The sequence below is a fragment of the Bos mutus genome, chromosome 15 (genome assembly GCF_027580195.1).
Source record: "Bos mutus isolate GX-2022 chromosome 15, NWIPB_WYAK_1.1, whole genome shotgun sequence".
In the NCBI taxonomy this organism is placed as follows: Eukaryota; Metazoa; Chordata; class Mammalia; order Artiodactyla; family Bovidae; genus Bos; species Bos mutus.
In genome coordinates, this window is record NC_091631.1 from 48,958,775 (window position 1) to 48,971,113 (window position 12,339).

The window sequence follows — 12,339 nt, forward strand, 5'->3', positions numbered from 1 at the left end:
CAGATGTAAACAGCAGTCCCCAAACCAGTCCTTCTGCTTGCCTGCCTGCCTGCCTGCCTGGAGTGGTACAAAGGCTGAGGAGGGTCAAGGAAACCAGCTCTGGGATCTGATAGCCAGGCCTGAAGAAACCCAAGGTGGGAAGGAAATGAGGGGGGTGACTACTCAGAATTCAAGCTGGGGCTGAGGGTTTTCGTTTTGCCTGCAGAAGTAGCTGGGATGGCTAGAGAGGCCTAGCCACATCTGCAAAGATGCCAGGTCAAAGGAATGGGGCGATACAGCTCTAAAGGGCAGCAGACAAGTGCCAGAGGCTCTTGGCAGGACCCAGACATTGTACACTTGGGAGGAAGGGCTAAGAGAGAGAACGGAAGAGCCCAGGCCAAGCTTCTGGCAACTCTCTCTGGTGGTATGGACTCTACCTGCTTCTTCACACTGCCTGAGGTCTGCTTCCTCCTTCTTGCTCCAGGAAAACTGTCCATGAAGCGCTCTGCCTGGTTGGTGGTCATGACAATGGCCTCCCTCTAAGAAGAGCCACAGCCAGGAACTGTTACTCACATTACGGGAATGGAACTGACTACCAAAGCATGTGACGGGGCAGGTCACCCCACGCACTCAGCACAGAGCAGAACCTTGGCGTCTCTGTTGTCCCTAAGCTGTTCTGGGTCACTGACGTGTAGCACCTACTGAGGCTGACCACTGTACTCTTCAGAATGAAGAGATGCTTTACATCAGTGACCCAGAACAGATTAGGGACAACAGAGACCCTGGAGGCTTAATTTTTCCTTGTTAAAATACATAGACAAGAAAAATAAAATACATAGGCAAATTTGCAGCAACATGGACGGACCTAGAGACGGTCATATTGAGTGAAGTAAGTCAGATAGAGAAGAAATATCCTATGACATTCTTTACATATGGAATATGAAGAGAGATGATTTACACGAGACAAATGAACTTATTTACAGAACAGAAAGAGACTCATTGGCTTAGAGAACAAACTTATGGTTGCCGGAGGAATAATGGGGGGGAAGGGACAGCTAGGGAGTTTGGGATGGACATGTACACACCCCTGTATTTAAAATGGACACCTAACAAGGACCTACTGTATAGCACAGGGTCTCTGCTCAGTGTTTTGTGGCAGCCTGGATGGGAGGGGAGTTCAGGGGAGAATGGGTACATGTGTATGTACGGCTGAGTCCCTTCACTGTTCACTGGAAACTATCATAACATTGTTAATTGGCTATATCCCAACACAAAATTAAATGTTTTTTTTAAAAAATAATAATAAAGTTTAAAAATACGTAAGCAAGAAAGCTATAAAGAACTCTGTACTGAGAGTCAGAGGCACGAGTACTAACAGTGATCTGACATTTACGCTGCATTTTGAAATGTACAAAGCCCTCTCACATGCATTATTTCAAATAGCTCTCAGTAACCTTGTGAGGCAGAGTTTTAGTATGATTCCATTTTTAGGGAGGAGAAAAAGGAACCTCAGAGAGGTCAGGTAAGGTTCTCAAGGAGACTCAGCTAGTAAATGACTTTTTTAAACCAATGAGTTTTTCTGATTCCAAATACTAAACTGTATTCTCTCTCTGTGTCACACACTAGCCTCATTGGTTATATGCCTGAGCCAGTTTCACAGTGCCATTTTTCAAAAGAAATAGAATTAACTGTTACCTTCCCTTTCCTATGCCAGGAACAGGATGTGCACTGTTTAGTGAATGCAGAGACTCACAGATTCACTTATGTCCTCATTCATCATCATCATAACACTCTGAGATGTCTTGGAAACGAAGGATACCTATTACTGGGCAGGTGGTAAGGACAGAAGGCAAGATTGCATTTTCGTCGGGTTCTGGATCTCCAAAGCCTCTCTTTGGGATTTGAACAGTGGAGAGAAGCTTAGACTTCATCACTTTCAGCTCTAGTTGGTGGAGGTGGGAGACGGCGAGGCAGTACCATGCAATGCCAAAAAAATGGGTTTCTGAAACCCATTTTTCAGAAAATGGGTTTTCTGAAGAAAAGAAATTTACGGAACTTTCTAGTAGGTCCACCTACCATTCGAGGTTATTTTTAAAGATGTCAGAAAAATCCCTCCACAGAACTCCTGGCATATCAAGCTCAAGAAATGTTAGTTATTACTGTGAATATTCTAGTCTGCTTGCTCTTGGCCATCGAGAAGTTCTCTGCGAGGAACTTCCCTGTGGGAGGAAACCCGACAATGCTCTGCATAGCCTGTGGGTGGCGCTGCCGCCCCACACAAATGGAATTCCAGCTCCCCGAGGGCGGGAGTCTGTTTCCACATCCTGAGTCCTGGGGAGGTTTCCAAGGAATTGGGACTGCGTTTCCCAAAGAGCTCCTCCTTCCTTGCTCTGCCCCGGCTCTGCCACCTTTTACCTTCGGTCTCAACTGGTCATGAAATTAAGGAAGATGGGAGAAGGAGGAGGAGAAGGATTCTCAACCTGAAGGGCAAAACCAGGTCCCTTCTTCAGGCCTTGAGCTGGATAAGCCGCTCTTAATACCAGAGGGTAAGCTGGTCACCCACCAACCTTAATGTAGCACTAGTGGTAAAGAACCCGCTTGCCAGTGCAGGAGACATAAAAGACTCGGGTTCGACCCCTGGGTTGGGAAGATTCCCCTGGAGAAGGAAGCTGCATCCCACTCCAGTATTCTTGCCTGGAGAATCCCATGGATTCTCCATAGTGTTGCCAAGAGTTGGACACAACTGAAGTGACTTAGCACACACATGCGCACATGAGTTGGTCACCCACACCCCACACTTGGGTCCCAGCAGGCAGGAGCAGCCCTTTACCGCCCTTGTCTATATAGAAAACCCCCAGGGTTCTCACCTTGCTGCCCAGGCTGGCTCTGAGATAGCAGGAACTGGGAAACAGACTGTAGGTGTCCGGGAACCAGCACGAGCTGCTGGAGTGGGTGGAGGGAGGCCATGTCCTATGCAGGGCGACACAGACATCATAGAATTTACAAGCTGGGAGCGTGGGCTCCATCCACCCGCTGCCTATCTGTCCCAGGGGTATCCACCGGGAGCTTGCCCTATGCCTCTGTGTGTCCCTGTATGTGGCACATAGCGGCTACCCCGTTAATGGTGCTATTGATACACTGCCTGTCCTCAGTCAGGCCGTGCCTCGCAGCCTGTTGTTACTTAACCTTGCCTTGTTATTTAACTTTCGTGTGTGTCAGAACTGTCTCCCAGCTAGACTGATAATGCCCCGAGGACACAGACTGTGGGTATTACCCATCTCTCAGAGGTTTACCCTAGAAATGACACACAGTACACAATTTTTTTTTTTAATCTCATGCCCTTTGATTATACTAAAAGCCATTTTCATCTTGGCCGTTTCCAGGGTCTAAACCATTCCTGGAGGAAGAAGCCCGTTGCTTGCTCTTAATAAAAACGCTTTGATGAAACAGAAAGTCCATTTCCCCTTGGGGTTCCTCCCATTAGCCCCCACAAAGAGAAATACCAGTCCCAATATCCAGGGACATGGGAGTCCTCTGTGATCTGGACCCGCGGGAGTCTATGATCCCCACAGGACCAAGCTTAGGTCTGTGCACAAAGAAAAGACTTGGTAAATCCTTGCTGAAAAGAAGTGAAAGAATAAGTGCACATTCTATCCTTAAATATTTCCAGGGAAGTGGTGGCTCATTCTTCCCTGGGGGAATCCATATCAAATCAGGGACTCACCCTGTGGACAACCAGCCTTCTCAGACATTTGTCATTACTATTTCAGGAGCCCCTTTATTCCTTCTAGCTTGACAAACTCTTGAGGAGGAAGAATGGGCTTAGTGGGGACAGAAGTGCTCTGTGACCATAGCTGTCATAGTGGGGCTCCACTGAATATGGCTGGCAGACCCCAGCCCTATAGCTGTGAGCCCTATCATTTTGGCAAGACAGGCTGCTTTTTCTCCCAGAGGGGTGGAGACCTCCCTCTTTGCATAAGTAGCCAGGCTTCATCTTTCTGAGGATTATCTGGTAACCCTAGCCCCACCTCAGACATCGAAGTTTCCCTGCAGGGGATTCTTTGGCCCAATCTGGATGCACTGAGAGCCAGGTCCAGAGGTGAAGCATTTTGCAGGAGGCTCGCCTGAAACTCACTGGCCCACTGAGACTATTAGGGCTCCCCGACTTGAGCTGGCATTTACCCCAGACATTTGATTTCCGGGCATCATGGCAGGTCCTTGACTCAGGTGGCATGGTCGATGAGAGAGAGTCTGCTGCAGGGAGTCGCTGAGGTCCTCAGTTTTAATCTGTAAGTGGAGGCAGGAAGGAGAAGCATCAGTTCAGGACCCCTCAAGCAGAAGGAAGGGGAAACTCAGAGAAGGCGAAGGCAGGAGATGTTCAACAAGCCCCAAGAGTCAGAAAACTTGCGCAGCGCCTATTGGGCTGCAACTTGATTTTCCTGCCTGTGTGAGTCCTTTAGGTCAGGGCAGCTGGTAAGGGACAGAAGTTGAGAGGTTCTCAGGGGTAAATGTGCTCAACGGGGTGTCCACCTGGATTGATTGCTCCTGAACACCATGGCCTGTGCTGGTGTGTACAGCAATACACGTTCTTCCTCACTAAAACTCAAAAAATGAGGAATTTTTGTAGTGACTTCAAACATTTCTTTCAGATTGTTAGATGGTATTCTTTTTGTCTTGGGGGTGGCATGTTAGGATTTCTTTTTGGACATGATAGTGCTCCTCAATGGTATTTTTATTCCATTTTCTTTATTTATTTACGGCTGAGCTGGGTCCCCACTGCTGCACAGGTTTTTCTCTGGTTGTGGTGAGCAGGGGCTGCTCTCCAGAGGTAGTGCACGGGCCTCTCGTTGTGGAGCATGGGCTTTAGAGTGCACTTTATAAAGTTTTTTAAAAAAAGAAAAAGGCAGTTCTTTTCCAATCTCCCTTATAGTCTGTTTTTTATTTTCCTGGTCCACAAAATCCCAAAGTCTGGGAACCAGCTTCCCTCCATTCCCCCATGTTTTCTACACTAACCTGCCCTCTGCGAGCTGAGTTGCTTTGGCAGCCAGCTTCCTTAGCCATGCGGCTTGGGTGACAGACCTTGCCTGTCTCCCTACAGGTGGGGACATGCTCCCTCACAGTCACTGCTGAAGTTGCAGCCTGAGGGGCCTGTGGTGGTTTCCACACTCTCTCCAGCCTCTACCACCCTTCAGTGGCAGCACCAACCACCCACCTGTGGGTTTTCCAGGTGTCCAAGGGCAGGGCAGGAAGTTCTACCTGTGCCCACCCCTTCTCCCACCCTGAGAACAACTACCCTCTTGCAGCCTTTCAAAAAGTCCATTGTGGGGGTGGAGGGTGGGTAGAGAGTATGCAAGGGACTCTGAATTCATATAATACAGCAGGGAGCTTGGGATCCAGACAGAACCTTATAAAAGACATTGGGGGGGCGGGGGCTGGTGTCGGGCGGTATGGCTTGGCTGGAAGCTCTTGTCCATAGGAATCTTGGCTGAAACCATTTTCTTGGTCTATGCTGGGAATATCACTGACATCCTGGAATCTTTCTTGTCTGCATTAGTTTAACACAAGTCAAAGGTTCAGACTAACAGCTCTACTTGTGCTCAACTGCTGTGGGAAAATGGTGCTTTGGATCACTAAAGAAAGAACTCCCTGTGGTTGGAGAGTTAGGAAGATCTTGTTGAGTGACACAGACCAAGGGGGGAGCCCACGTCCTAAGTATGGTACCGTACCTAGTGGGAACCCAATGCGTGTTAACTGAATCAAAGACACAGAGTCTCTCTCCCCATCCTGCATCGGGATACAGTGAGGAAAACATCGAACAGGGAGCTAGAACCTGTTTCTAGTCCTAACTTAGACCCTAGTTTACAACATAACCTTGAGCAATCATTTCATCTCTGTGAGACTTGGTTTCCCCATTCTACATGATTTTTCTTTTGCTCCTCCAGCTTGCTACAGCGCTCTTAGATAAAGCAGATCTAAACAGCACCAGGAAGCCCTGCTTGTACCAAAAGTGATAAGAAGATGGTCCTTTTGGGGATAGTCTTTATACATCTTTCCTCTCCTTCCTCACCTAAGGAGACTATTCTAGAAACTTGGAAGCAAAGAGGAGGAAGTCAGAGTGTCAGAAAACAGCCTTGTGGGGGCAGACAGTTAGACATCCAGAAAACTTCAAAGGCACTGCCCCCCAGGAGTGTTCTCCAGAATATCCTCCATCCCCACCCTCAATGCCCTTCAGCTTTCCCCACCCACCATACTTGGCCTCTCCATCTAAGAAGCTCCAGTGTCCTAGTTCTTCCCCCAGAAGTTAGAGTTTTCACATCCTAGATTCCGGGGAAACATTCGTTAGCAGGTTTTTGAAAGCTCAAAATAGATGATAAACTACTTATTTCAGATCACCACCAAGCTCAAGCTTTGCTCAGAGAGGAGATTTTACTTAAGCAAAGCCTCCCTTCCCCACATGCTTCTTTTGCAGCCCCCTCGTGCTCCCGGGCATCCCTTATCCCCAGTGGGGATAGGTGAGACAGGATGGAGGAAGGGAGACGGAGGGAGAACATGGAAAATCGGAGCTCACAGCACGCTGGTGGAACCACCCCAGGCAGCTTGGCAGGGCTCCAGCTCGGAGGCAAGTGGCAGGGTTCCTTTATAGACTCATTATGCGCAATGGGGAGATAAGAAGGTGCAGCTATGACAGAGCTTGAAAACATGTGCTTTGCCTCCAACCTGAGTGCTATCTGTTAGAATCAGTGCCAGGTCTTCCTGCAACACTTAATTTCAGAAACCAGCGCCATCATAAAAGAAAATGCACCCTTTCATCTGCTTCCTGGATCAATTGCCCTCCATGCTCTTTCAAGGCCCCTGCCGACCTCCCACTTCTGAAAATGAGGTTCCTGATGGCAAAACATCCCCCTGGGTGTTAGCCTGGGGGTGTTCTGACAACTCCGTGTGTTACTCTTCTGAGTTTTTGCTTTATCGACACTTTATTCTTTCATTTTTCATCATTTACTACCCCTTAGGTATGAGTTGCTGATGGTGAACCCCAAAGAAGGCAATCCTAAACAAACCAATTTGAAAGACAGCAAAGCAGAAGACTTTTCCTGTGACAAGTTCTAAAATCTCCGCTTTGGTCACTGAGTCTCAGAAAGAGCTGAACTGGACTAGGAGGAGGAGAGACACGGCAGCAGCTCTGTCTGATCCCACACCCCTCCCACCCCCTGCACACTTCTCTGACTACTCTCTGAGAGTTCAGAGGCTAAGAAACTAAGAAATCAAGTCCCTTCCAAATCCCAAAATCCCTCTCACGGCTGTCAAATGGAAAAGACTGGAACCTTTCCAGGCAACTGGGTGTTGGCTGTGGGTCGGAACGATGAGATAGAGAGACTTCTGTTGGATCCCATTGACTTATAACGTGAGAACCAGAGGCAAATTGGATGAAAACCCAATTTCCCGCATACTTGTGAAAACCCCACCAAACCCACAGCCTCCCTGAAACTGTGCAGATCATCTGCAGGGTCCCTTTGGAGCGTCTTTTCACGCCAGTAGATTAATTCTCCAGGCCCTGTTGCGATGGACCGATCCCTGGGAACGTGAGCCACCACAAAGGGCTCTGCCAGGTCAAGGCGCGGTCAAGGCCATCGATCACTCTGTCCATCTATTGGACACAGTTAGTTAGTTTAGGATCTTCTCCACCCATTGTGCTGTGCAAAGGTGTTACACTGAGTCTTGGGTAGTGACCAGAGAGGTAAAGAGGCATCATGGGTGATTATCTTTTCTAACCCCAGCGAACTCCCTGACATCACCTGCTATAGAAAGCAATAAATAGTCTCTTTCTGGGAAGAGAGAGCCCTTTATGATGAATTGGAAACCCTTCAAACATTCCTTACTTAGCTTCACCTCCCAGTCAGGAATTTTGAAGACAAATGCGTATCTTACTATCTCATGGAGACCAGGAGTGCTTCAGAGATGAGTGTAAAGGTATTCAACAGGACACTGGCTAAACCCTGACAAGGGAATGGTCCTCTGACCCTCCCCTGGCACTCTTTCTACAAAACAGTACTACATACTTTCCAGGGATAAGAGAGAGAACAGACGATAGGTGATGGAAAAGGTGATGCTGTGGTCCACACATACACTTGAACCTCCTTATTAACCATCTGATGGGGCTGGAGTACTTAGCCTTAGCCCCCTCCCTGTGACATTTCACATGGCCCTCTCCTGGGGGGAAAACAGCCCGACACTAATGAATATATCACTGGCGATGAAAATGATCAAAGCTGTAGTGCCAGTTGCATAACTCGTTTGTGGAAAGTGTTTCATAAACATTTCACAAGAAGGAGAATTTCAAAGTGTGAACATCTCCCAACCTGCCTTCAATTACAGGCAAGATTTTTTTTTTTTTTGGTTGTTTCTCCCTCCCCCCCACCCCTTCTATACTTCTCCAGAGCAGTGAGGAAGAGTTTCTGTTTTGTAACTGATCTATAAAAGGGTTGACAAACATTGCTAATGAACAATCCTAAAAATACATTCCAAGTAGTGGAATGGGGCAGGCAGCTAACTCAGATGAACAAGGCTGAGAGTCCCCTAAGAGATGCTGGCTGTGTTTTTGCCCAACAGACTCTCCTTTCTCCATGGCTCTTGACTGCTTCCCATGAGTCCAAGGCTCCCACCCTTTTGGGTCCCTGTGGGAAGTGCCTGGGGAGAAGAGATGGACTGGATGAGGTCTAGTCAGGTCTATGACAGACTAGCCTAGATGCACCTTCTTTAAAAAACAATTTTGTGGGTGTTTTTTTTTTCAATTAGGTGTGCTGGGTCTTCACTGCAGTGCGAGGGTTTTCTCTGCTGTGGTCAGTGGGGGCTACTCTTTGTTGCAATGCACGGACTTCCCATTGTGGTAGCTTCTCTTGTAGAGCGGGCTTCCCAAGTACATTAGTGGTAAAGAATCTGCCTCCAGTGCAGGAGATGCGGGTTCGATTCCTGGGTCATGAAGAGCCCTGGGAGAAGGAAATAGCAACCCACTCCAGTATTCTTGCTTGGGAAATCCCACGGACAGATGAGCCTGGTGGGCTCATCTGCCACGGTGTCGCAAAAGAGTTGGACATGACTTAACGACTAAACAGTAAGAAACCTTGTTGTAGAACAGGCTCTAGGCGTTCAGGCTTCAAGAGCTGCAGCATGTGGGCTCAGCAGTTGTGACCCACTAGCTTAGTTGCTCCAAGGCATGTGGAATCTTCCCAGATCAGGGATGGAACCCCTGTCCCCTGCATTGGCAGGTGGATTCTTATCCACAGTACCACCAGAGAAGTTCCTAGATGTACCTTGGCCTGTTGCACTTTGGAATCTTCTCTTGGGCAGCACTGAACTTCTAGACAAAGACTGATGAAGTGAGGAGACATGGAGTCCTTCAATAAACATACAATTTCTTAGGAGGGTGGGGCCACTTGGAGTTGTTCCTTCCTGAAAAGAAGCTTTCCATAGAGGCCTTCTTGTTTTTCCTGCTTGTACCTCCTCTGGAAATGCAATATGCTTATCAGTCCTGTTATTTAATGCTTTGGCTTCAGTTCTTAGCACATAGCACTGCTAGTACTGACACATGTCTGAAAAAACCCCATCATTTTAAGCCCATAAAAGTTTTCTTCTCCCTCTGGCATACAGGTCCGTGCATTCAAGTTTAAAAACTCTAGGAAGGGGCTGTGCTCTCTGGGAGGTCACATCCTCATGGATTATTTTCGGTGCCCAGGACTTGAAGCACTTTAACCACTGTGCTGCTTTCTAGCCCTCTGGGGACACCAGCAGCATCTGCTTCCAGTGAAGAGCTGGATTAATGCTAGCTCTCTTTTTAGACCCTGATTTTTTTTTTTTTGGCCTCTCCACTTGACTTGCAGATCTTAGTTCCCTGACCAGGGACTAAACCTGGGCGGTGGCAGTGAAAGTGCTGAGTCCTAATCACTGGACAGCCAGGAAATTCCTAACCCTGACCTCTTTTGAATCAGAGTCTTCTAGTTATCCTGGCCACCTACCTGGTCGACAAGAGGTGTGGAGTGCCTCTCTGATTCTTTGACTGGGAAGGAGTGCCACAGAGAACTGTTGATTCACCCCTATAGATGGCTGTTCTGCCCCCCAAATAAGTGAAATGGCCAGAAGAAGGGGTGGGGAGGGCTGGGGCTCGAAAGGCTGAGCATGGAATCAAACTCTGAAAACCTTTTGCTAGTGGCTATTCTTGGGAACTATCTGATGTGTGAATGCTGGTTGTCACCACACTGGGTTCTTCTGCATACACTGGGCTGCCTATCATGGAAGAACCTTGTGATTCATTTCAGAGCAGGGGTTGGGAAAAAAAGAACACATCCAGGAAACAAGCACAAGGCTCAGAATTAACCAGGAGACCTGACTTTGGGCTCCATGTGTGCCTCTAAAGACCTGCATGATCTTATATTTAGTTATTTCACTCATCTCTCTAGGCCTAGATTATGCATCCATGAAAGGAAGAAAACACACCAGATGGAATCTACTTAAGAAATTTGTCATGTATAAAAGAGAGAGTTGGAGTTGACTTGTGAGCACACAGGCACATTTATTGAGTCACTAGACCCATTTTGGAGAAGGCAATGGCACCCCACTCCAGTACTCTTGCCTGGAAAATCCCATGGATGGAGGAGCCTGGTAGGCTGCAGTCCATGGGGTCGCGAAGAGTCAGACACGACTGAGCAACTTCATTTTCACTTTTCACTTTCACGCTTTGGAGAATGAAATGGCAACCCACTCCAGTGTTCTTGCCTGGAGAATCCCAGGGACGGGGGAGCCTGGTGGGCTCCCGTCTACGGGGTCGCACAGAGTTGGACACGACTGAAGTGACTTAGCAGCAGCAGCAGCAGACCCATGTTACTAGACTGAGTCTTAGAAAAGTTAAGAAACACTAAAAGATACTTCCTGCTGGTAAATCTGGGATTTCAATCCACATCTATCTGAGTGCATAGTTCTACATAAACCTGACTACCATGTGTGATAAAACCATAGACTCTTCAAGGTAGCTTTGTGCAGATTGTTGTCAAGTGCATGGCAGACATTCAACAATGTGGATTCCTTCCCTTTCCCATCAGAACTCACAGGAAGTGTAGATACAACCTGGTTCAAATGGTTCATTTTACAGCTCTGACTCTGATTTCTCCAGAGGAGAAATCACCTATCAGGGCAACCCAGCTAGAGATGCAGTCACACCAAGTCTGGAGACCAAGTCAGGGCCCCTAAGAACAGGTCTCCTAACTTTCCACCCAGTATTCAAGTCCACTCCCCTACACAGTGGCATGACTCTGCCTCCTGTTTCTATCACCCTGGGGTTGTTGCCCATTCTGGCTCCTGAAGTAACTCAGTAGTAACCCTAATCCCATTGCTCTAATAAGATTTAATCTCAGTCCCGATTCAGAGTTCTCCATTACTACACAGGGTAAGGTTTAGATGCAGATAAAGCACACATCTACCTGATGTGTGACCTGATAACGCTTGCTTTGGGAACCAGCATTCTTATATTCCCTTGACTTTCACACAGACAGATTAACTCCAGGGGGGTTGACATTTGCTCTTTTCCTCCCTCATCATGAGGAAGAGATGTGGGACAGGGAAAGAGAAGGCTCAGACACACCACGATATTCTCACACTACTGTATATTGTACTCTGGGGTCCAAAGGAGACTGTACACACACACAGCACCAGCCTGCAGTCACGAAGTGCTACATAGATTAGTTCCAAGAGCATCAGTTCAAGAAAGGGAAAAAGTAATATTTTAAAAATACTTTAGGGCTTCCCTGGTGGCTCAGTGGTAAAGAACCACATGCCAGTGCATGACACGGGTTCGATCCTTGGACCAGGAAGATCCCACAAGTCACGGAGCAACTAAGTCTGTGTGCCACGACTCCTGAGCCTGTGTTCTAGAGCCTGCGAACCACAACTATGTGTCACAGCCAATGAGGCACACGTGCCTAGACCAAGTGCTCCACAACAGAGAAGCCACCGCAATAAAAAACCCACACACTGCAACTAGAGACTAGTCCCTGCTCACCACAACTAGAGAAAAGTCCATGCAGCAACAAAGACCCAGCACAGCCAAAAATAAGTAAATACAATTACAATAAAAATAAAAGTACTTTCAAATGGATCATCATTTATTCTTCATGATAACTCAATGAGGAAAATAATCTTATTGAACCATTTTTACAGATGTAGGAACCAAGACTAGAGAAATTAATAGGCCCATCACACAGCCAGGAAGAGCAGAGCCTGACTTTCTATTTGGATCTTTGGGCCCCAGACCCTCCCTTCTTCTGCCCATACCACTCTGTAAGGCATCCCATTCTGTTTCCACCCAGAATTTCC

General features: G+C 47.6%; 1 protein-coding gene across 1 annotated transcript in view; it reads right to left on the reverse strand.

Moving 5' to 3' along the window:
* The window catches only part of POU2F3 (POU class 2 homeobox 3), a 91,301-nt gene that overhangs the window by 21,289 nt on the left and 57,673 nt on the right, over positions 1-12,339 (reverse strand). The window contains exons 4-5 of the mRNA XM_070383203.1: positions 4,162-4,266; positions 2,847-2,949 (exon numbers count right to left, since the gene is read on the reverse strand). Of these exons, the coding sequence (XP_070239304.1) occupies positions 2,847-2,949; positions 4,162-4,266 (208 nt within the window). The remainder of the gene's footprint in view (positions 1-2,846; positions 2,950-4,161; positions 4,267-12,339) is intronic.